Source organism: Adiantum capillus-veneris, chromosome 24 (genome assembly GCF_014529385.1).
Source record: "Adiantum capillus-veneris isolate H3 chromosome 24, ASM1452938v2, whole genome shotgun sequence".
Classification (NCBI taxonomy): Eukaryota; Viridiplantae; Streptophyta; class Polypodiopsida; order Polypodiales; family Pteridaceae; genus Adiantum; species Adiantum capillus-veneris.
Genome location: NC_140954.1, coordinates 64,946,637 through 64,973,068, shown reverse-complemented (window position 1 = coordinate 64,973,068; position 26,432 = coordinate 64,946,637). Strand labels below are relative to the sequence as shown.

At 41.9% G+C, this 26,432-nt stretch overlaps 1 protein-coding gene across 1 annotated transcript; it reads right to left on the bottom strand.

Annotated features, from left to right (window-relative positions):
- Positions 1 to 24,769: 24,769 nt before the first annotated feature.
- LOC147426491 (uncharacterized) lies at positions 24,770 to 25,774 on the bottom strand. The gene has a single exon (XM_086499087.1). It carries the CDS (start codon positions 25,607 to 25,609, stop codon positions 25,280 to 25,282), a length of 330 nt encoding a protein of 109 aa, XP_086355213.1. The 5' UTR covers positions 25,610 to 25,774; the 3' UTR covers positions 24,770 to 25,279.
- Positions 25,775 to 26,432: the final 658 nt, after the last annotated feature.

The following is a 26,432-nucleotide window of genomic DNA, read 5'->3' as shown; positions in this document are numbered from 1 at the left end:
ACAAGGTTTTGTCATGCTCATGTTAAGCCATGACAACATCTAGGGATCAAAATTACAACGGCTATCAGGGCAGCCACCCCTACCACCTCGCCTCCACATCCTTGATACACAAAGCCCATACTCTTGTCATTCTAAGATCTTTTATTTATCGATGGCCAAGATTTGCCCCCATCCTAGGCATTCCATCTGCTGACAACAAGGCAAAAGTAGTCCTAGACCAATCCTCCGAGTGATGCTTGCGCCCGAGTGCCCATATTAGCACTTTTCTTTCTTGTATAATTTCTGCGAAGCTTGCCACCTCAAATCCTCCTTCAAAAACACGGTGGTTCCTTGTCTGCCATACATTATGAAAGAAGAAGTATCTGACGATCTGAGTGCTGACGAGGAGTGCAGGACTACTTGAATTTTTACTTCCAAGGCAAAGGTCAGTCTTGAAAAAACTAATTTTCCATGTTCTCTGGACCCACTTGCATACTTTCCCTGCTAGGCCTTTTATAGATGGGCAGTCCATGAACAAGTGGGCCACATCTTCACTAGCTAACCTACACCCCAAGCATCGATCTGACCCAATCCCTCTCTCCTGAATCTTCACCCCCATCGGTAGAGCACCCCAAATAACATTCCATAAGAAAACCTTCATGTACTGCGGAACCTTTGGCTTCCATATGTTCTCCATTACATGCTCCCACCTTTCCTCCGGCCATAGATTGTTAAGGGGGCTAGACCAATTCTTCATTTGCATCATTGTCTGATAAATGATTTTAGTATGAGGTTTCCACAAGAGATTGCTTCCGGGCCATTTCCAGGCATTCTAGTCCAACTCCTAAGCACAGATTGGCATCACTAGATTGTCAAGCTTTTTCATCACTTTGTGGACAAGCAAGACCTCCAAGCTATTTAGTTGGTACTAGGAAACCATAAGGTCAATGGTTTTCCAACTCTTGTTGACAGTGTCCCAGAAGTGCTCAAGTCGGTTCAGACCCTTATTATTCAGCTTCCTGGCTGTCTCAATCCAATAGGGAGTTTGCGGCGGATCTACAACTTTGGAGAGCCAGGGGGACCAATGCAGGATGGAGTTCTTGAAGTATCTGGCTTCTTCCCCCCACTTTAAGACTTTTGCTACTCTATTGCATTTTCTTACCAATTCTCCTGAGCTGCCCCCTAGTCTTAAGGTGCACCACGCCGAGGCTAACAGTTTGTCATGGACCTCCACCCCTCTCCACTTTCCACCCTTCGTGCCAAGTTTAACTGCTTCAATCATATATCTGATCATGACAGCCCAAACTTGATCCTGTTTAGCCAAGGAAACAAAAAATTTGGCACAACAAGATTCTGCATGGGCCACAGGGTTGAGAATCCTAAGGCCTCCTTGATTCCCCGGCCGAGAAATTGATTCCCAATGGGCCCATTGCGATGGCCTAGAAGATTTCGTGTTATTTTTCCATAAAAATGTTATTACTGGTTTTAAGAACTCTTTCTAGTGGCACTTAGCCATCTTGAGAAGAGGGCTAGTGAAGGCAATATAAGGAATCATAAAGGCATTCATCACTTTTATCCGACTTGGGAATGGGAGAAGATTATACTCCCACCTACTCATTTTTGTTTCAAGCACCCACTCAAATCTTTGCTTGTGAGTTACATCCACCCCCAAGGGGGCTCCCAGATGTCTAAAGATATTCCCTTTTGTGACAATCTCTCCTGACCAGACAGTAGGGTCAAATGAGTCATTTTTCGATAGGGAATCATCCTTGACTTCTCTATATTACATTGGGACCCTGAAGCTACTGAGAACATTTGTACAATCTCCAGAGCTTTTCTAATGAGCCAGGGGCACGCCTTCAAGAAGAGGAGAGAATAGTCTGCAAATAGTTTTGCCAGGAGTTGTCTATTTCCTGGTAAAACAAGGCCTTGAACCTCCCTTTTGTTTAGCACTAGCTTCGAGCGTCATGATTAAAGGATGTGATCCTATGGCGAAAAGTAAGGGGGTGAGAGGGCATCCCTGTTTAATTGACCTTTTGGCCTCAAAAGAGCCCACAATTCTATCATTGAATAGGAGCTCTGACTGGCTTCCAGCCCCCATTACGGGAACCAGCCGACCGACAGAGGCGCGGCTCAAAGCCTAGAGCTTCCATGATGGCTTCTATATATGTCCATGTTATTCTGTCATAGGCCTTGTCCAGGTCCAACTGCAGCAAAATGCACTCCTGCTTTGTGACAGCTATGTATTCTATGCCCACCATTGCTGCCAATATGTTATCGTAAATGGATCTTCCTTTAATGAAACCATGTTGATGGGGGGAGATGGTCTTGGTTTGTAAGGGGGCTAGTCTGAGGGCCACTGCTTTAGCTATAATTTTGTAGGCCACCGACATCATCGTTATAGGGCGCCAATGTTTCAATTTAGAACAGCAGATCTGTTTTGGGATGGGCTTGATAAGCCCTCTCTTCACACTTGTCTCCAACGACCCTTTGACCATGGCTTTATTGGCCAACCTTGTGATTGGGGCCTTGAGATCATCCCAAAATTCTCTATAGAATTCCACCATCATCCCATCCCAACCAGGGGACTTTTCCTTGCCAAGGGCTTGCAATGCTAGTGCACATTCGTCTTCGAAAAATGCCCGTTCCAAGTTATTAGCTTCTGAGTGGGGAATTTCCTTCTTAACACTCTGAAGCAAGGTCCCTTTGGCTTCTTCCACTTCTTGGGACTGGGTCTCCGACCATCCAATGATTTGACTGAGATAGCTCAGCATCAGACCAACCATTTCATCTTGGTTATGAACTGTTGTCCCTTTCTTATCTTCGAGCGAGCGGACGTAGCCCTGACTCTTCTTGATTCTTAAAGCCCTAAAAAGCTGAGCTTGATTGGAGGCTTCTTGTTGCAAAAAAGTCTCCCTAGAGAGAAGTCTAGCCTTTTTGATATCTTCTAACTGCTCATTAGCAAGGTTCGATTTGGCTTCAAGCCATCGTTTGTGTTCGACCTCAGTAGCATGCCCATTCGCTTTTATAGCGATAAGCAATTGTACCTCCGCTGTAAGATGCAACAAGTGATCTTCCCTAGATTTCTTGATTCAGAGGCCCGAGGTTTTGATTGCTTTCTGGATGCTCCGAGAAAAGAGGTCCCACGCGTTGTGTTTGTTGAGGTCAACATCTTTTTTTTAGCTTACCCAGTGCTTTCTTGGTTAGATTCCTGAAAAGAGGATCTTTGAATAGGTGTGCCCCTGTTACCAAAGTTTTTTTTAACCTTTTGGGGCCTGCTCCTCCTCTTTATTCTTCTTAAAATGTATGTGTAGAGGAATGTGATCCGAGAGGATTGTTGTTGGGACTACATTCATTTCCATCAATGTTGGTATCCAGTCAGCTTGGTGCGAGCAATAACATCTGTCCAATCTGGAGGCAGTGCGGGCGTACTGAAGGCTTGTGTAGGTGAACCCAAGCGTGCTGTTCCATGGGCCAACTTCCCATAAGTCGATCATTGCCCACTTTTCGCACAAACTTTGCCATTTAGATCTTTCTGAGCAGCCAACACACTGGAGGATCCTGTTCTATGCCTGCTCTTTTCGAAGCTTGCCGTCAACGTCCAAGCGGACTAATAAAGAGGAGTTGTGTTGAAGAGGGATCTCTGCTACCATATTAAAGTCGCCAACAAACAACCACTCCCCTTCAATAGGGTACCTCTAAGATGCATCCATAGTTTAGCTCTATATTTTGCATTGCAAGGGCCGTACACATTCACAATGGTGAGGGGATGCCCTTCCCATTTGATTCTAGTCCGCAGGATTCTACCGGATGGGTGGTTAATAACCACCTTTGGCTCCAATTCTCTGTCCACGATGCTGAGAATGCCACTGAAGCCGTTATTTCCTTCTCCATAGAATACCAGTTTCTTTCCTAGCACTTGCTTTCTCTTGCTATGGGCATTTAGGTGGTGTTCCTGTATAGCCCAACTTCTTACGGGTTTTCAACCCCTTTTGCGTTCCAAGATTGGATAGTGAGAGACTCCATCATTACTACAGGGTTCATTGGGATAGAGGAACAAATTCTTCAACATCCAAATCATTCCCCTCCATCCCCTTCTCCTTGGTCTCAGGAGAATCCGGGGGTTCCAAGTCAGAGGATTTATTTTCTTGCATTGCTGCAAATGGATTGTGTAGAGGGACAATGAACCCCCCTCCTTTCGAAGGGGTGGAGGATGAATTAGATCCTTTCACCTCTAGTGTTCTGACGACTTGCAACACTTTGGAGTCTCGTGCCACTGCCTTCACTCTTTTGGCTCTTTTCAGACCAGGGACCTGGACAGCCGTCTCCGTTGTCACTGTCATAAATTTGGGGGTAGCAGCGGGAGTAATGATCCTATTGTTATTGCATGTACCTTTAGAAGCTCGTTGTATGGGAATCGATCCCTCCACAATCTTTTCCTACATCTTCGTATCCATTTTCTCACATACTATCCCTCCTTCATCCTTCTCTGTATTTGTCCCTTCGTTATTGTCTCCTTGCTTCTCAATCCCTCCCATTGGGGATTCCATTTCGTTGGGGGCCTGTGCTGCCGGAGCTACAGTACCATTAGAATTCAAAGGGCAATCCTTGGCAAAGTGACCAAAGTTGTTGCATTTAAAACATGCCCCAAAGTATGTTCCAAAGTTAAGCGGAATGGTCACAAGCCCAGCTCCGACATTGATAACCATGCTTTTAGGTGGAGTTCGAGACGCATCCCATCCAATACAAACCTTGTTTGAGGTTTGCCAAACCCTCTCTTGCTAGGTATAAATAAGGGAGTGCCCAATTGGCTAGCAAGCATCCTGAGATTATCCCACAGCCAGCTAGGCAGTCCCACAAACTCAACCCAGACCGGATGAAACGCTTGCAAAGATTCAGCTGAGTCGAACACTGGTTCCCAAGGCACCACACATACCGTAGTCCTATTAAATACTAGGGGCCCTTTGTCAAGGATCTTTTCCACATCGGAGGTCTCTTTGAATCTCATTGAGCAAAAACCTTTAGCTAGGTAGGAAGTACTTTCAATTGCTCCTCCATGACCAAGGATTTGAGGGCCCTGAAGTCATTGGATCATCTCAAACCTGTTCGAGATTCTTCCACTGAACCCAAATACAAGCGTCAGCTTAGCTTGTCTGGCTAGCTGTTTTTTTATAATTGCTAGCGGAATCGCTACAGTAATGGCCTCGATAACCTCCACCTGTTGTGGCAAAGACTTTTTTAAAGCAGAGAAGGCACGATCTGCCAACCCGTCTTCTACCAGCCCAATGAATTCTGAATGGGAGCAAGTTCTTTTGTTGTTGTTAGGGCCCACCTCAATCATTTTGTTGACTTCCAAGAGCTCTTGTTGAAGTTTAGCTTTTGCATTCTGTAGGTTCTTGATATCTCCTTCACTTGTCATCCTTTCTGCTGAGCCTTTTCCCCAATCCCTAGAGTTAGGCCCCTTGAGTATGCTAGCAAACGATATACCTGGCCTGCAAGTAGCCGATGCACTTGACGCTTTCTTTATATTCGCACAGATGGGTCCTTGAGGAACCCCGTCTTTGATGGTTTTTACCTCGAATTTGAACCCTTGTGCTGAGCCAATTTTCTCTCCTGTTTCCACAGAGGGAACTTTTTGAGTCGGGACAATTTTTACCTCTTTCATGGTTGAAACCTTTGGCGAGCTGGGACTTGACATTTCTGTGTCATGCATCGGTCTCAAGACCGAGCCATCGCCTACATCCATTGGCACAGCTAGCTCCGTTTCGGACCTTTTCTTCGCCGCTAACATTTGTGAAAATTCAACAATGTCCTCACTTACAGTTAGCATGTCGAGTTCCATTCGCAGGTGTCCCAGATTTACACCACTAGGATAAGTTGAGGCTCTTGGAGGCCAAAGGCCCTATCAACCAAGAAGCGACGACCTCTTTTTTTTTTTGTTTTTATTGCTAATAATCGTTTGGGAATTCGAAGGCAGGGCAACAAAGTTTTAAAGCACTTATCCAAAAGGGAGAAAATAATCGCTATCACAGACCTTTGCTAGAAAGCTTTTCCTTCTTAGACAATAATCGCAAGTCTCCTTAGACTAATCGGGCTTCCTCCTTAGACAATAATCGCGCTTTAGATGACCATGGATCTTCACATAAAAAAAAAAAAGGAGCAAGCCTCGCGCAAACCTCAGACAGAGCGAGCACACGGGTTCCAAACTAGGTCTCAGACCCAGGCGAGGAAGCCTCCAACTCTCGATGCAAGCCTCCCACACGCCGGGCTTGCAAGACTCGTACATCAGCTCACCTTGCTAATCTCCTCAAGACAAACCCTGCTCAGAACCTGCGCCCACACAGCAGCTCACGACGCCCTTCCTTGCTATTCGCCTCAAGACAAACCCTACTCAGAACCTGCGCTCACCTTAAGCAAACGTCACCCAAACTCCATTGCTAGCAACCAAACTATAGCAATTTAATTTAAGAGAACCCAATATAAGTGAAAATTAACGAGCAAGGGTCGAGGTAGACCTCACGACCTTGACACGCAAAATGTTATCTTTGTCTTGAGCCAAGCCGCAGTGAGAAGTTGGTTGCCAAAATGGTAAGCTCAGACAATTTTTAAAAAAAGTTTTGCTACTCCCTAGCACCTGGTTCATGCTAGTCCCTTGATGTGCCATGTCTCCTCTCTCTTCCCGTGTCTTGTTCTGCCTCGCTCAAATCCAAGTAGTCCCCTGAGATCGTGGACACCTGCCAATTACAATTTCCTCTCCATTTCCAGTTATTACAACTGTCTTAACTGCCAATTACAATTTCCTCTCCATTTCCAGTTATGACAACTGTCTTAACTTTAGCTTCTCAATTTCCTTTTGCTTTGCTTATCCAAAGGGGATCTTTGTTGATTCTTAGTCAAAAGAAAGGGGTTCAGCCTTGGAGAAACTTAACCATCACCCAATTATTTTTCAAGATTCTAAGGCACTTCGTGAACTAGAAACTAAAACAGACTTGGGCCCATTGCAATCACATGCTCTACACAGCACCCCCGGCCCACCTCACAATCGCTCGGAATCCACAGTGCTTGCCCACTTTCTCTTCCCCTTTTGTAGAGCCCCACACATGCGCCAAAGACCAAATGTCCTTCCGCTTGCTAGATGCTTTGAAGCTATCACATGCCAATAGAGCACGCACCTCCAAACCTTAGGCCAAGGTCCAAGGGCAAGGCATTGCGATGCAAGACACTATTTAATTGATGGAATTTGAATAAAGAAGAGATGGAGGGCTACAATTCAAGACACTATGCAAGCAATGCACTAGACCATCATAATGTCAAAACAGTTTTCTTACCCCATTCCCTTCAATCTTTCCTACACAATGCCTTGCACATGTCCTAGTGCAAGATGAATGTGGTGATGGTAGCCCTCCACCCCTACGTGCACAATGCAGAGACCATCCAGAGAAAAACAATCTCTCTTCCTCAAAGAGATGGGAGGATCTCTTTAGATTCTCCTTGATAGAACACCTAAATTTTTTTTGTGCAACTTAATCTCTCTCTTTTTGTAATAGGTAAACAGACCTTTCTCTTTACTCTCTCTCTTTCTCTATTTTTGTACCAAATGCAAAAGTGAATAGATTTTTGTTTCTTAAAACTTTTCAATGTTTTTTTTTAATTTCTCCCTCAAAGGGTCTGCCTTTTCTTAAAAAGAGAGAGAGAGAGAGAGAGAGAGAGAGAGAGAGAGAGAGAGAGAGAGAGAGAGCGCCAACCATTGCGTGGATATGTGGGCAGCTCCCCTCTCTCCCTTTTTTTAAAATAAAAAATTGCCTCAGCCCCTCGCGTGGATGCATGGAGCTTGGGGAATAAGTTGAGATCCTCTATGACGTAGCCGCATTGCGTACAACATATGAAATTGTCTCCACTAGTTGGGATCCTCTTCGAAATAGATTCATCGTTGGTTGAAAAGAGGAAAAAGTCCAAGGCCAATTGGACTCTTTTTTTTTAATAGTATGTAGAGAAATAAGGTAGGAGGTAAATTCAGGGAGTAAAGTGCATGGATAGATGTGATGGCCCTAGATGCAATCCACCCCATCAACATTGGTAGCCCTTTCTTCCTAGGGTCCTCTTTTGTTTCACAAGTATCTTATATATGAGGAGAATGGTTCTGTTTTTATATGACAAAGATATGATGTGGGTTTTGCCTGTGTCCAAGACCGTGGATGTTTGCCAAACCTAGCTAAATAGGTGTTATAGTCTGGATAGTAGTTTCATGTGCTTGTATTGCATCCTAAAAGATTAAAAATAGTTGGCTACTAAGGTTTCCCCATCAGCAAAGAGTTGAAAAAAACTCAAACATAGCGCAAAAGTAAAGGAAAGGGGGGGGGGGGGGGGGGGGGGGGGGGGGGGGGGGGGGGGGGGGGGTATTTGCAAGGCCAAGCACTGATGCATAGGAAGTCCTACAGACAACATGTTAGTCCTTGGGGAAAATGAATTTCACAAACCTAGAAAATTCCTTCAGGCAATGGAAAAGCTATGAGGTTTCTTTTACTTGCTAGCAAAAAACACAAGAAAGGACAAGCTCAAGACAATAGGAGGCTCGCTAGCACCTACCTCTTGCTTAGCATATCCATTCTTAAATCCAACCGCCATCTTTAGGAGGTATAGGGCCAATTTATTTAGTCTCTCAAGTGAAGAAATCAGTGGCTTACATGAACTATTGGCTATGTGTGTTTGATTGAGTGCCTCTCGTTAACTCGCTTGATTTTATCATTGCTTGAAAATGTTCGCTCGGAGTTTGGATTCCTCAGTCTGTAGCCATACAATCATACACAATCCTCACTCCTACAAGAGTGGGTACAAGAACACCAAGTTGTGTCCAAACTGACAAATCCTGTCAAAGTCTCAATCACTATCAAAGTGGGAATGTATCGGCCTCTGTACAAGATGGCATAACATTGCAAACTTTTATGGTGAGAAGACGTGGGAAAACCAACATAATTTCCTTTGCAAAATGAGTCAAAACTCAACGCAAACCGCAAGCCAAAAAGTTACAGATAATTGCTAGAGTGGGAGTCAACTCGACCACTAAACCATCATAGGGTAAACTGCAATACATATAAACCATGCGAGAATCTGAGAAAAATCCGATAGACTCTCCCCTGAAAACTGAGCAAAAACTCAAAAATCTCCCCAAATACACACGAAAATAGATACTCAGTGTCTGAGTAGCAAAATCCACAAATGGCATACATAGCATAATCAAAACCCTGGCAAAAGAGCTCACTCCTGATCGAGTGACTCTATGGACATATACCTGTCCAAGAACAATTGTAAACCTGCAAACGTGCTCTCTATGCGCTATAGCTAGCTCAAACTGTATGGCATAATGCATACATAGCATGAAACTGCACAAGACATTTCCAAAAGCTCTCTAAAATGCTCCACAATCGTACATGAGCATTACTTTATTTTCACCTTTGGTAAGGTCCGTTAAGTCATCCTAGGTGCTCTTTGAGTCAACACAGGCATCCTCTCTAGGCTCTTTTGGATTTTGTTCCAAGCCACCTTTCCTCTTCAACTTCACTTTGTTTACAAAACCTAGGAGAGGGGTGTCATCATCGACATCTTGCACATTCGGCCCGCTTTCAGTCCTCATAGCTTCCTCTTGCACACTCCTCACTGTTTCCTCTGAAGCACTTATTTCATTAGCTGTAGCAAGCCTGGGCTTGGCATGATTGATCATGATGAAATTATTATCGTCATCTGTTTCTTTCTTGTCTGTAGCACCCCCAGGTGAGTTCGTTTACGGTGCCACATTTACCCCTTCATGCATTCTTTCCAACTGATCCAAGTCGTCATTACCTTGATACCATATTGTGGTCTAAATTATTGAAAACTTTTTATTATCTCCCTGAGCGTTTGCCTAATTGTCATCACCTTGAGCTTTGTTGGCTTCAGATCTTCCTGGGGATTGAAGTTATTATCTTTTTTTTTTTGGTTAGGTGGTTCATTCCTCACAAAAGGTGGATTCCCTAACGAGAACGGATTGAGGAAATGCATCCTCAATGGCACACATTGTTTCCACAACAATAATTTGAGAAGCAAGGATGGCATCTACTTCAACTTTTTTAGAGCTTACAATATACAAGATAACACACAAGAGTACACAAAGTTCACATTGAGGATTTAGTGTATATAGAAAATTTTAGTGGAATAGAGATATGATGTACCCTACTAATGCGTCAAGTTTGAAAGTAGCTTCCCTCACTTTCTTGTCCTTGCATGTACAGATACTCACGGACAGAATGGACTACAATGTTAAAGGATTAAGAAGATATTATTTTACACAAAGTTCAATATCTAAATTGAATGAGAGACAACATACAAATTGAAGAATTGCCTATCACGTCTTGTGCCAATCGTGACTTCAACCCATACAATTGGACGCTTCCACATTTCTTTGCATTGTGAAAGCTCCCTTTAGTAATCTCATGTATCCTATTGGTGTGCAAATAGAAGCAATGGAACCCTTCACTCAATCAAGGTCATCTTTGATTATAATCCATGGGGCTTTAGGAAACACAATCTTTCCACTGGAGCCTCAACATGGAGTGGCAAATGTGGGGAGACGTTTCAAGTCCCTCAAATCCTCCCTTGCCACGAATGAGTCCCTTTTGCCTGTAATGTAAACCAAAGGGTGCGAGAAACATTCTTGAGTATGTGCATGGGTTCCAAGAGGTGTTTTATGTTTAAGTTCTTCCAATATGGACCTTAAAAATATGGAGTGCCATTGCACACTTGTATTTTCTATGACTTTGGGGGAGGAAATGATGGTTTTTTGGATACATTACCTTGTGTGAGGCATCTTGCTGCTCCATCACCAATGATCTCCTACACGTAGGATAAGCATTTTGGCCCAATGTGGAGAACCTTGAACTCATATCATTAGAGAAAATCTTGAAACGTCAAGTAATAAAGAGTGAGAAGAATGAAAATAACATATCAAAATCTCTCCAAGGCAAGGGTAGTTGTGAAGAGTCCACATAGGATACCCCTGACAATGCCCTCTCTCCTCTCCTTTGGAAGTGAACCATCAACAACGGACATGCCCTTGCATAATTCCTCCAACTCCTCCATGAGGGGCTCAAGGTAGACATCAATATTTGCCACTTTGTACTTCACTGCACAAACAAAGGAAGAAGTATATTGCCCTGCTTGTTGTCTCCCATGGTGGAATATTGAAGTTAATGATCACCATTGGCACCAAGTGCTCCATGATGTAGACTTGATGCCCAAGGGATTGGCATTGTCACTTTCTAACCCAAGCCTCAAGTGCCTAGGCTCTAGCCAAAAGTCTGTGGTCAATGAGTCTCAATGTGCTTGTGCAGGTGAATTGGTAGGGATATGCATCATTCCATCATTTGAGCACTGGTTGGTGTGTCATGTGAGAATATCCACCAAAGATTTGTTTTAAAATACGTGTTGAATCCGAGGAATAAGTGGAAAATGCCATAATACCTTACGGGGTAAGTGAGCCCCGGTCATGCCAGTCTTGTAAAGTGCTTCTCCGCTCTTGGGCAGGAGGTGGCACGTGCATGTTGATTGTCATAAAGTATACAATCGTTTACCCATGCATGGATGCACTCATACTCCATGCCAAGTGAAGTGACATACGATCTTGCCCGTCGATGATCCAAAGGCATGTGGTGATCTCTAGGAAGCATTCTGCCCATCAATCTACAATCCAAGAGATAATCAATACAAATCCACGGAGCAACCAAGAAGACATTAGAAAAAAAAAGTGGAAATAGAACTTGAGGAGTGCATTTACACTAGGATTGATCCAACCAAATTTTGCTTGCAAGTTGAGTACATTCAACGATGCTCAAAGCACCACGTACTATGCACCATCATAAAGAGGTATTTTATCACTCGATAGCAACTTGTCCTCCGTTGCTTGTGCCGATTTAGTGCATGGTCTACAATCCTCTTTGCACATCTTGGCTTCATGTGCCAACAACTCATCAACCATGTCAAGCATGTGCTCATCCTCAAACTCAAAGTGTCCTTGAGAGACGTGTAGAGGAGCTGTCAAAGTAGAGCTAGTGCCATAATCACTAGGCACCATGACTTTGCCCCTCCGCTCTTGCCGTTGTCTTTCATTCTTGTGTACCCTTCCACCTCTCCCAATAACAAATCAATGGGAAGCATTGTCAAACAAGGGGAGAATGGTGCTCTAATCAATTCACACAAGAGCAATGGAGTTTGTTCTTGAGCCATCGCCGTGGAGTTTGAGCCATCACTCACACTTCGAGCCGTTTGGAGGGCTATGATTGTCCCAATTGGTGTGCACACGTGTGAAATAGAGTTATATTAATTCAAAAACCTTTGAAAATTCACATGTGGCATAAAAAATGCATAGTTCGTATATTAAAATAAAGCTAAATTTTGAATAGTGAAAGAAAAGAAAATACTAAAGAAATAATTTTAAGAAAAATATATAAGTAGGAAAAGAGAGAAAAAGTTAAAAAAATTTAAAATAATACTACAGTTCGTGTGTACTAGAGAGGTGGTTCAAAAGTCCATAGCTCTGTAGCCCAAATTCTTTTTTGAATGTTCATAAAATTCAACACACAAAAATATCAGTGATAATGCTGGCCGTAGTAGGCACGATAATATCTATGATAACATTTGTAGTAATGTCTAATGCTTTTAACAAAGAAAAAGAGCAAGGTATGCGGAGTTTTTGGGCATACTTTTCTCTCTTCTTTGTCTCGGCATCACAGTTGCAAACTTGAGCCCTCTCCCATCTCTCCCTCTCAAGGCTCATACCCTACCTCCTCCCTCCCCCCCCCCCTCTCTCTCCTCTCTCTCTCTCTCTCTCTCCCCTTTACACACACACACACACACACACACACACACACACACACACACACACACACACACACATACACACACAAAAGCTCTCTTTGGAGGAGAACCATAAACCGATGTTTGTTAGCTTGACCGCAAAGAAACAAGGAGGCGCTACCGTAGTCGAAGCTCGGTCGACCACAAAGAGGCTCAAGCGAAAGGAAGCCCCCCTCCACCCGTTTTAAACACACACACACACACACACACACACACACACACACACACTCACTAGAAAAGAGTAGAAGTAGAGATTTTTTACCTCTTGCATGATCCCTCTTTTGCTTGCTTACTTATGGTTTGCTTGTGGTCCGTGTGTGATTAGTGTGTGTGTGTGTGTGTGTGTGTGTGTGTGTGTGTGTGTGTGTGTGTGTGTGTGTGTGAGAGAGAGAGAGAGAGAGAGAGAGAGAGAGAGAGAGGAAAATATGGTTTTTTTTAATGTAGATTAGTGTTTAATGATTGCTTAATTAATGTAGAGGATAGGTGTAGAGGATAGAGAAGCAGTGTAGACTAAGTGTAAAAAATAAATAAGCGATGTAGATTAGGTGTACATAGATAGACAAAGATTAGAACTAATCTCTTCTAGATGTCGGACAAGGGACCACCTGCTAGGGAGTAGCCCTCCTCTTCTTTCTTTGGTTGGTTCACATCACAGCTAGACCCCCCACTAGGGTGGTCGTCCCTCCATTGGATCCAACTCTTGAGGCGGTAAGTCCAAGCAATAGATATAATTTTATTTAATGCTAGCTAAATGAAAGTTTGAGTGTAGCTATCTTTTTGTTATTTGCAAGTATGGCCCTCTTATGGTTTGGTGGGCTTGGTCTATCTACTCCCGCTTCTCAGCCAGTGATGGATCCAAACCTACAACATGCAATCTCTTTACAAGAGGAGTACCTGTGTTCAATGCAAGGTTTGATTGGATACTACACACCACAGTAGCTAGCAACCTATGGTATTTCATAGCAGACCACCCCATGGGGTAGTAAGGGAGGGACTCCATACGTCTAGAGCCTCACACTGACAACATCCCCTTCTATCGCACCTTCTTATCAATCCACCCCATCCATAGCAGCGCCCCCCCCCTCATTGCAAGGATCCATGTCATTCCATTCTACTTCTGTTTTGCCCAAGACTCATTGATAGTCCATGGGTGGTCGAAGAACATCTTCCGGTAGCACACATGTAATGATGTTCGTCTCATGGTAGCAGCATTGTGAGAGGCAGAGTGGTGGGGCTCCTATTGGGACACCTATTTTGGTGGTGGCAAGGGGGTGCGATCACCTATTTGGAAGCAATCCTCTCTAATTGCATAGAATGAGGACACTAACATGTCCATGAAAGATACTCATGAGCGCTATTATAGGGTCAAGTATGGTGATGAGGTCGATTTTGGCACTACGTAGGCCATGGCATTTTGGCACCACATACAAATTCTTATGCACTCAACATATAAGAATTGTTTTATTGGTTTCAAAGACCATCTACCCGATTATGCATACTAAGTCGAGGAAGCGTTGGATGCTCGCTTTTTGAACCCCTCCAATGTGCATTTCTTCACGCAATGGTATATCAATAAATTTCTAATAAACAAGAACTCAAGTGCACAAATCACGATTCACGATGGCCAACCAGGTCGCAAATCCAGAGTGGAGCTATCATGACAACAACATGGCAAATGTAGAGTAGGAGCGGGCCATGCAAGAAAAGAGCAAGGAAGTGGCAACAAGCTCATCCCACAAACAACAAAACTATGATGAGCACATACAAAAAAGGATTTGTGCTTATTGAATACAAAAATATGTGCACTTGGTTTCTAGATAAAGTCAAAGACAATACGGAAGCCATCCTCAAGTGCAGATGCTAGACTTTGTTCCTACATATGGTTGCACCATACCGTTAGATGGATGTACTAACTGCTAGAAGAAGCCGTTGATCAACGTGATGATTATCAACCCTAGAAAGTTCATGTTTGTAGAATCTATTGACACCTGATTGAAAGAGAAGATAAGCAACTATCTAGTAAGGGTGTATGAGCGTGCAATAGCAAGGATAAGTGGGCCAAAGCATGTGACTGATATCATGAAGATAATGCATTCAACTACAAGGGATCCGGAAAAAGGGTATCCAAACTAAGTATCCAGAGATTACTTGGGTGCCATGCGCAACTCATACTCTCAATTTGCTCTACTAAAAGACATTGCTAAAATGGCTTGTGTGAAGAAAACTCTATTGGATGCAAACATGTGGTAAATTTATCAGAGAGCATCAATGTTTATTTTCTCTTTTTTTTTACTAAGTTGTCTAATAAAGCTCTATAGATATTTGTGCGACAAGGTTTTGCTATCGCATACTATGTTCTTGCTAGCTTGCAATAAGTGAAGCCTCCATTGATGGAAACTGTATTCAATAGATGATGGGATGCACGGTGTCGAGAAATTTGCAGTCTTGCCAGGAAAGAACCGGGCTTTTGGCTGTGAGAGTTTGTGAGAGAACTCCAAAACTATATGAAGGAGTTAAATCATAGATGCCATGAAGTATAGGGTTTGGAAGGAAGTGCAATCAAAGAAGCTTTATTCTTTCTCTCTTGCACTCACACACAAAAGAAAGAATACAAAAGAGAATATCAAAACAACACAAGGCTAAAAACATCAAGTCTATGGTCATAACGTATCCTGGGTAATATGAAAGGGTTAATAGATGAGTTAATGGCGTTCAATCTTTGCCGACCAAACAGGCTACGAATTGTTCTTTGGAATTGTAGTTTTGTGCTCACCATAATATATATGTTTTGTCTAGTGATTGGGATTAGTTGTGTGTACAAATCCTCTTGGTTCATAGCAAGATAACTACACTTACATAAAATGAAAAGTTATAGTCTATGAGAGGTAGTATGATGGGATCCGGTGAAAGAAGTATTTCATTGAGCCTTTCTGGACCAAAGGGAAACACTATGCGTTGTTGAAAGTGTATTTTACGGCTAATCCATATGTTAATTCTAATAGATCGCACAAAGTGGAAGAGATAGAAATTCTCATCATGTGGATTATTCATCTAGGATAACTATAGTATGTGCAAAATATAGATATGAGAGAAGAGAAGAGAAGAGAATTTCCCTCCCAAGCCCTATTCTTGCCCGTAGGCAATAAGGATACTACGGGGAGAGATGTACCTGTAGCAAGGAGAACCTAGAATTTATAGAGAGAATGAATTTATAAGAGTGAGAGAGATAGGTTTGGTTAAGGAGATGAGATTAGATATATATATGTTGGATTATAGATGAAAAAGAAAACAACAAGAAATCAAGAAAGCATCAATGTAGAACACATCTTACTTGACAAACCCTTCAGCACCATTATTGATGGAGAGATAAGAAGAGTGGAGAATTCAACTTTGATTAATACACCAAGTGCAAGAACTTCTTTGATTAGAGTTGATCTTCCAAGGTTAGCTTGCAATAATGGCTAGTCTTCCTATAGGAGAAAGTGTAGGCTTAGGTTTATGTTAATGGCTAAGTACAATTTGGCATTACTATTCACTCCCTCATGAATTCCTCTCATCAATGGCTTTAATGCTTGAGTGGTTTTCAAGGAAGAAGAAGTCCCCTTTTATAGGTGAAGGGAACCCCTAAGGGTTTACACAAGAAGAGAAGAGCCAGCGTGAACAAAAACTGAAAAAGTTGGAAATGAGCTGTCCCTGCATGATGTGTTGCCCATACACCCTTATGTCCAGCCCATAGACTCTCATGAAACTCTTGCATGAGCTTTACTTGAGTCTTTTTTTTTACATATAACCCGTTGTGGTGTAGCACCCTTTTGTTTAGGATGCTTCCACAAGTAACCATCCCTCAAAAAGTACCCATATGCTTTCCTGCGTATCCTCTTGAATTCTTGTTCAAACCAATCATCCTGTTTTGTTAGAGTACTCAAATAGCTTCCAAGAAGAAGCCAATCACCCTTATAATGCTCTTTCAAGAATGATTCAAGTAGATTAGTCATGCAGACATTGTTACCTTTGACATGAGAGATAGAATAGAACTTTGTGCCTACATCATCTCCCTCGTCAATCATTTGTGACTCATCTTCATACCTTGCCCTTGATAGCATATCTGCCACTGTATTGTCTCTACCTGCAATGTGCTTAAACTAGGATTTAAGGACTTAATGTAGGCAATCCACCGCAACATAGCAATGTCTGGAGTTGAGCAGCTTGTAATCATCCCAAGAAGTGGTAGACAATCTGTTTCTACAAACACACATGCAAAAATTAGGTACTCTTTCCCACTTTTCAAGGTTGTAACCATACCCCATAAATCTCTCTTTATCTGTGGATAGTTTATTTGGCGAGCACTTAGTACCTTTGCTCCAAATCTTACCACATACCTATGTTCTTCTTTGTCATCTTGCCCTATTGCTTATCCAATCCCTGTAGGACTGGTGTCTACTGTCACAATTACTGGCCTTTGACACTGATAGTCTACCTTTCTCAAAGTTGTTGCTGACTGGAGCAACTCCTTTATCTTTTTCATGGATCTCACATGTGCTTCTGTCCATTTAAACTTTTGATTCTTTCTAAGCATCTGATAAAGAGGACCAGCTACATGTGCATAGTGTGGAATCCAAATAACATAGAAGACACGTGCTCCCAGAAACCTTCTAACCTCAGTGATGCTAGTGTATGTTTCTTTCATTCTTTGGATGGCATCTAACTTTGTTGGACAAGGTTTCCTACCATATGTCCCGTACATGTGCCCCACAATGAGCACTTCATTGACACCAAACATAGACTTTTTCCCTGACAATGTAAGATTGACTTCTTCCAACCTAGACAAAATTTTATCACAATCATTTATGTGATCTACCAAAAACCTGCAACATCCCTTGAGATCCAAAGCTTCATCTTTGTCACTTTCTTCACATCCTTTGATATGCAAATCATCAATGAAAGGCATTGTGATTTCAGGAATAAAGTCACGTAAGATCTTATTCATCCCATTCATCATATGTGCAACCGAGTTGGTTGCTCCCTGTGGCAAGGTACACATCCTTACCAAACCCAAAGGTGTCCTCATGGTTGTCAAGTCTCTGCTTTCGATTGCAAGGTGAAATTGATCATACCCTGAGTAGAGATATCCCATTGAGTAGATTGCCCTCCCTCCAAATGCCTCTGCAAACTCATCCACAATTGGAGCTATACCTACATTTCTAATTGTCACCTTGTTTACTAGTTGCATATATTGGATGAAGCGTAGTGAACCATTCTTCTTTGGAAGTGTGAAGCACCTGTTTGAATATGGACCACAAGAAAGCTCCATGATTCCCATTTTGATTTTCTCATTGGGCAACTCTACTAACTTTGGCAAATGAGTCTTTGGAACCGGAATATGCTGCAGATTCCAAGGCACATGAGGTATTGTGAAAATTACCATAGGAGCTACAATAGAAGGATCAACACATCCTATCTCATATGGCTCAAATGAAAAAGCCTTACCATGCTTTGAAAGCATTTCTTTGAAGCACTTTGTCTCCTCCTGTGTTAGAAACTCCTCGCAACCAATTTGCAACTCTTGAAAAGACTCCTTTGTGGAGGTATGTCCAATCTTTTTAGGATTCCTCAAACTTGGTTGTAAAGAAGCCTGCTCAATCTTTTCCCTATTGTTGGGTGGTAAGGGTGACGCTACTGGTTTCACCTTCTTTGCTACACTCTTGTATTTAGTTTCAACATGGACTTCTGGGCCAACTGTTTGGTTTTCTTTAAAGGCTTCTATTACTTGATACATTTCCATAGAGAAAACTTCCACAACTTCATTTTCAAGATGCAAACTAGACCCCATTATAGCATCAAGCTTACCCATAGTATCTACAAAAGAAACTTGTTCACACAAACCCAAAACATTTTTTGTAGGCTCTAGCAACCCACTCTTTTTTGCCTATTTGTACATTATGCACATATTGCCTCTCACATCTCTTCAAATCTTCAAGTTTTGTAAAACATACCGATCCATTCCTTGTTACCAAGGATCTCGTTGAAAAAATTTCACCTATTTTTGGATCAAGCGAGACCCTTTTTCTTTCTGTACCACTGCAATCCCGATTTACAATGGTACTTGGCCAAAACCCATCATTTCTCTATGATCATGAAACTCTTTGCTCACCTTTGGTAGAGGATGTTCTCTAAGGTTGTCACGATTTCTTTCATGGTTTACACAGACTGTGAGAAATGGGACAGCTCATTTACCATCTTTGCTACGTATCCTAGCATATGCTGAACCATCATCCATTACCTTTGTTTCCATTCGAATTCCCACAATGTAGGGTTGTCTAAGGATGAGATGATATGAAGATGTATCCTGTACAAAGAAGTTTTGGTTAATCTTTACATCACCTATTGTCACCTTCACACCTGGACATGCTGCATACAATTCACCAGATGAATTGTTTGCCACTTTCACCATCCAACCATGGTGTCCATCAGCCATTTGCACTAGTTGTAGAGACTCTTTGACATTATGTTAATTTCTGAACCATGGTCAATCAAGGCAACAAATGGCTCTTCAAGATCACCTACCTTGACCAAAGTTTCTGTAGTAGCCTTGCCCAGCGACTTCGTGAATAGTAACTCCTAGGAATAGCTTCAACTTCTTCATCATCATTTGAGAAATGCACTTGCTTCACTCTCCCACTAGATTGGTAGCATCCTACCACAACTCCATCATACTCCTTATTTTGCAACTGCATCCCTTGTGTCTTCAAGGTTTCTCCGTCAACCTGTGGACGAGCAACCTCAGCAAGAGTTTGCCTCTTTCTCTTGATGATGTCAATGATCTCCTCGTGGAATTCACGCTTTGCAATGCCAAGGACTTCTCCAAGAGTGAACTCAATCTTGCTATTCAAAATCCTTTCCTCCAAGACTTTCTTTAAATCTGTAGCAACCTCAATATCAGATTGTAGTTTATAAGTTAGGCCTTTAGTCTTACCTTTTTTTGGCTCTTTCTTTTTTCCTGTTGTAGACTCCTCCATGAGTACTTCAGGTGGAGATGCTCCTTGTGTTGAGGCTGTTTGAGAAGGCATTGAGCCGCTTCTTCCCCCACTTCTAGAAGCTTTTTCTGATGGTCCTTCATCAGCATTCTCACGTCTGTGGTTCTCTTCTACAATCGCCTCATTTTGTTGGCATTTTGTAATGTAGGCATGCACTGACAATGAGTCCACTGGATCATTCCATCCTGTTTCTAGACGTATACAATCACCTGCTTCATTAGAATCACTTTTGTAAGCTTTCCCTTTTTAGCTAATTGCATGACATTTGGCCAAATTTGACCATGATGGTCACTCACCTCTTCATCAATAAGATGCTCAATTTTTACTCCATAAGTAGCCACCTCAACTGAAGAGGTGGCATGGTTAGTTGCCATACCTTCAACTAAGGTTTGCATTCCCCCTTTCCCAAAGTTAGTTCTCAAGAGTAGACCTGTCTCTCTTAAGTGGATTTTACCTTCCTTAAAAAAGACAACATCTTTTGACAAAGCATCACTAAAATCATCGCAATCCCTTCTTACATGGTCTGTACTATCACACCAAATAAATCTATTAACAAACCCTTCTTTGGGATGTTGTCTTTGCCTAGGAAGTGACCCTGATGATTGGCCTTTTTCTTCAAGCTTTGCAAGCTTCACCTTCAAGTCACGCATTCCCTTCACAAGCTCATCAAGCATGGACTCATCAAACTTATGAGCGATAAAAGTAGGCTTTACCATTTTGTCAGAAGTTGAGGTGGAAGGACTTGTAGTGTTTACTACCATCTTGTCTCTTCTTCTTTGTCGTTTGGCAAGCAGTGAGATAGCACCTTCAACCTCATTCCAGTCGGTCTTTAGTCCTTGCTCAACATCTTTATCTTCAAGAAGAAGCTCCAAATTTTCTTGAAACTCTTAACCTGCAGCTTGTAAGAAAAGATATGTCTTCTCTGCATCTAGTGTGGCCCTTTTTGTCCTGGTGAGTTGTGCATAGCACCGCTCAAATTCCCTAAGTAGCTCTGTTATTGATAGTCCTTGCTTTGGCTTGACTACCCATTCTAAGAATGTCCTTTTGGTCACTCTCTCAGAGTCCTCCATGAAATATTCCTCCTTTAAAGCTACTTTGAGTTCTTTCCAATTTCTCCCATGCCCATCTTTAATTGCCCTAACATGCTCCCTAATTTCTGGAGCAACAACTAGCTCAAAGCTTTGAATCATCTCACCTTCTGACACGCAATGCAACTCCATCTCCTTCACATACTCGCGCAGATACTTGGTTACATCTTTTCCATTGAACTGATCCATTCTATTGACGACCGCTTGTATGGCTTTGGTTGCTGAAATTTTTCTTCTTTCAGTGGCATGTTGTTGTTGCATGAACATTGCAAATGCTTGAAACATTTGCATTGTTACTGGGTCAAAATGCATACCCTGTTGCTCAACATGATCACCCATGGTTACCCAAAAACTCTCATCCTGGCAGAGTCACGTCGGGTTCACCAAAAATATATCGAGAAATTTGCGGTCTTGCCAGGAAAGCACCAGGCTTTTGGCTGTGAGAGTTTGAGAGAGAACTCCAAAACTATATGAAGGAGTTAAACCATAGATGCCATGAAGTATAGGGTTTGGAAGGAAGTGCAATCAAAGAAGCTTCATTCTTTCTCTCTTGCACTCACACACAAAAGAAAGAACACAAAAGAGAATATCAAAACAACACAAAGATGAAAACATCAAGTCTATGGTCATAAGGATCATGGGTAATATGAAAGGGTTAATAGATGAGTTAATGGCGTTCAATCTTTGCCGACCAAACAGGCTACGAATTGTTCTTTGGAATTGTAGTTTTGTGCTCACCATAATATATATGTTTTGTCTAGTGATTAGGATTAGTTGTGTGTACAAATCCTCTTGGTTCATAGTAAGATAACTACACTTACATCAAATGAAAAGTTATTGTCTATGAGAGGTAGTATGATGGAATCCGGTGAAAGAAGTATTTCATTGAGCCTTTCTGGGCAAAAGAGAAACACTATGCGTTGTTCAAAGTGTATTTTACGGTTAATCCATACGTTAATTCTAATAGGTCGCACAGAGTGGAAGTGATAGAAATTCTCATCATGTGGATTATTCATCTTGGATAACTGTAGTATGTGCAAAATATAGATATAAGAGAAGAGAAGCTAGAGACGAGAATTTCCTTCCCAAGCCCTATTCTTGCCCGTAGGCAATAAGGATACTACGGGGAGAGATGTACCTGTAGCAAGAAGAACCTAGAATTTATAGAGAGAATGAATTTATAAGAGTGAGAGAGATAGGTTTGGTTAAGGAGATGAGATTAGATATATATATGTTGGATTATAGATGAAAAAGAAAACAACAAGAAATCAAGAAAGCATCAATGTAGAACACATCTTACTTGACAAACCCTTCAGCACCTTTATTGATGGAGAGATAAGAAGAGTGGAGAATTCAACTTTGATTGATACACCAAGTGCAAGAACTTTTTTGATTAGAGTTGATCTTCCAAGGTTAGCTTGCAATAATGGCTAGTCTTCCTATAGGAGAAAGTGTAGGCTTAGGTTTATGTTAATGGCTAAGTACAATTTGGCATTACTATTCACTCCCTCATGAATTCCTCTCATCAATGGCTTGAATGCTTGAGTGGTTTTCAAGGAAGAAGAAGTCCCCTTTTATAGGTGAAGGGAACCCCCAAGGGTTTACACAAGAAGAGAAGAGCCAGCGTGAACAGAAACTAGAAAAGTTAGAAATGAGCTGGCCCTCCATGATGTGGGCAGACTGGGGTCCAGTATTTTGACCATATGTCCTCAACAGTGGCTCCAAATAAAGAAATAAAAATATGAACAGAAACATCAGCTCATTGCCTATGACTTCTGTTTTATATGCATTTTTTAATTTGGATTGGAACCTTGTGTAAAAAAATCATCAAAATAGGGTACAGTTTTGGCAGCAAAAGTCTTCTTGTAGTCCCCTTAGCTTAGACTTTTATTTGATTCCAATGGACACCTCATGCCATATGAAAGCATGACATTGCTCCTTGATAAAGTTTTGTAATCATGCTTGCAATAATGCATTAAAATAAGTGTATCTTTGAAATCATGCCACTTAGTGTCCCACTAGGATTTGATTCCCTCCTAGTAGCTATTTAAAAAAAATATATAAGAAAAATATGAAAAATACATAAAATATATATAGATTGGAAATTACCCTAGATATAGGATCTAGATAGGGTGTGAGATAATAATGAGATGGTAGAAAGAAAGAATCAATGCTTTTTGCCTCAAGTTAAAGAGGCGGAGCTATTGACGCTTTTCCCAGAGTACTTTTTGATGGTAAAGTAAGAATACATTACCCTTGAGATAAATAATAGGATGAGATAGAATGCTTATTGTTATATATGCATATGTATATTATAGGAAATATAATTACGTATCTAAAAAGTTACAAGATAGATCTTGTAGCATGCGTTCCCACTATGTACGTTTATAGCACGACAACGGCTCAACAAGTATCCCAGCTATTAGGATGTAGTTGCTCGATGCGTGTAGCTTGTCACTTTGCCGGTTTTTTGGTGGAATGTAGAGAGAATTGTGACTTTGTGCAAGGCATTTGTAGATCTTTTGCAAACTATCAATAAAGACTCTTTTATCTTTGGTTGGGTTTACTGGTATATGTTAGAGGCCTTACGCAAGGTAAGAGAGCACATTGGCTTTTGTGCAAATGACAAAGCTACCATGGTCATCACAACTACCACAAGCGATCGGTGTAGCCGCATATACCATCGCATGGTGCGGCGTTTGTATTGGATCCCAATGCATCAACAATGTGCTAACAAAGAAGTCATGAATGACTTCAAAACAATGTGCTCCCAACTCTTGGGGCAAGAGGATGGGAAAGTAGCTTTTCATCAGTGAGTTGATTTTGCTAACAAAACTGGTATGTTTCAGGATCCATGGCATATAGATGCCATTTCCAAAATAAGTGCACCTCTATGTTGGAAAGCGTATTGCGGAGAGTAGGTGGAGTTGCAACACAGCGTAGTCAGTGGTTTATCAATTGCTACACCAAGTGGAAGCTGCAAGAGACTTCATGTACATGTGTAGAGTAATTTTTACCCTTCTAGATCAAAATTAGCTTTATGTGCAAGGGGGTGATGTGTGATTGTGGTACATCACTTGAAGAATTGTTGATTTAAGATTATGTTTATTCATTGTTCAAGCTCTTTTGTATACATGAAAATTTGATCTTTAAGGGCCATGTGTGTCGGCTTAGTTGACTGTAGCAAGTAAAGTCAAAGTTGAAAAGTGTGGGAGTTGGTTTCAGTTATGAATGTGGTTCATGGTCAAGGGCTAAGATCCCTTATGGTTATGGTTATGATTTTTTGTTGTGGAAGCCAATGTGGCTCTTTGATTTGTTTTTTTTTTTTGGTTATGGTCGTGCTGTCAAAATTATCATAGCCAAGTTATTTGCTACAGTGGTTTTGCAAAAAGGATGTGCATTACCTAGAGTAGGGTGGCGTGTTCATCCAGATGATAATGATTTGATTTATGGTTTAAGGATTTGGATTAGATTATGACAAGGTTTTGATGGATTATGTTAGACAGAGCCTGCTTACCTTGGAAAGGGTAGTTTGTGCATATACAAAATGATATGATATGGTTGGACTCATGTGGTATGTTTCTCATTTTAGGGTTGATAAAATATTTTGGTCATTTACATCGCTTAGCTTTAGATGAAATAGTCGATGACCGAAGACTTTACTAGATCAGGGGTGTTACCTAGATCTTCATTTTTTTCAAAAGATCATCTACATGGTTAGTGCGGTGTCGGGGAAAAATAAGTGCGGTTAGTGAGTCGGGATCAACACTAGGTTGCTTGCTGTGGGAACTGGTGAGAGAAACAACACAAAATAATATCTCGGAGTTGCAAGCGACTCTTTAGAATTCAGGTTTTTAATGCTATCAATTGAAAGTTTGGCTAGAATTGAACTACAGTAACAAACCAAGGAATCTAACATCTGATTAAACACAAGCAGTATGCACAAGAAACGGAGCCGTTTATCAAAAGTGCACGAGAAACTGTATACCCCCTTGCCCTTTTCCGGTGTCTCCTTTAGCCACTTAATATATCCTTCTGCTTCTCTCTTGCCTTTGCTCGTAGTGCTTGACCTGCACCTTAATCTCTCCTCTGCTCGCACTGCAATTAACGCTCTGTCTCTTCAATTGCTCATTGGCCTATGTTTGCAATGTTCTCTCTTGCCTCTGCTCGTCCTTGTACATGCTCACCTATCCCTTATCAAATCTGTGTAGTCACCACCACTGGTCGGTGGCCCCTTTAACTACAAAGCCCTCAGTCTCGGCCTTCAGCAACACTCCTCCTGGTCATCGGCTCCTACAACTCGTCCTTGCTACAACTCCTAAAGCGCAAGCTGGCTACAACTGGTGTATATTTCTCTCTACAGGTGGTCAATGATGCCTTGGCTTGTTGACGGCCTCCACTTTGCTTTTTGATTGCAGCTCTGGCTCGTGACCCCTGCTTCCTCAGGCTCCTCTCGGCCTTTTTAGCTTCAATTGACGGCCCCTGATCTCCTCGTGCTGCTCTTCGCCAGCTCATTCTCCCTGCTTCTCTGACGATGCTCCTCCTCGAACGATGCCCTCCTCCTTGATGATGCCCTCCTAGACTTGCTTCTCTGAAGGCGCTCCTCCTTGACGGCGCACTCATCGACTTGCTTCTTTGAAGGAGCTCTCCTTGATGGCGGTCTCCTTACTTGTAGTTGTTTACTCGCCACCTTATTCCCCTATTGCTCGAAGGCGACGTTTGAAGATCGACTCAACCACTGCTCACACACCTGCGCTACTATCTCTCGCCAAAAATCTCTCATGCTGCTCTCCCTGCATACTATTACTGTCGGCCTCCCTATTCTGCCTCCTGACGGTGTGCTTTTCCCCTTCTTTTCGACAATGCTCTATTTTTTAGCCGCTTGTTCAGCCTGGCTTTTTTTAAAAGCAATATATTTTGTTGAGTTTTATTTTTAGCTCCTATTCAAGCAATGATTCACATGCCACATCCCAAAAACCCATCGTCCCATGCAATAAATGTCCTAAGCACTTACTGTGCCTTTCAAAGTTCACCGTAGTGGACATACATATCAACCATGGACGTACAATCTCACAAGTAGTAAACTTTAAGACTCAACAGTTCAAGCATAGGGAACTTTATTTGAGAAAGACCTTCCCTCCAATGTGATAAACATATACCATGATCGATGTGCTCCAAGAAACAACATCCTAAACATGAAGCTCCTCAAGAAGTTTTTGTGCTTTTGTAAGCTCTCCACCTTTGGCTTGTATAAAGATCAAGCATTGTTAAGTACAACCCTTGACATACTTATCTATTGGAGCATTGGTGACCAAATTTATTTCATTGCCAAGCATCTCCCTGTAAGCTTTCTCACTCCAAAATCGATAGCCAATGCATTATAAAATACAATTGCCTTGCCTTATTGGTGATCCCATAATCATTGAGCTCCAAATAACACCATCCT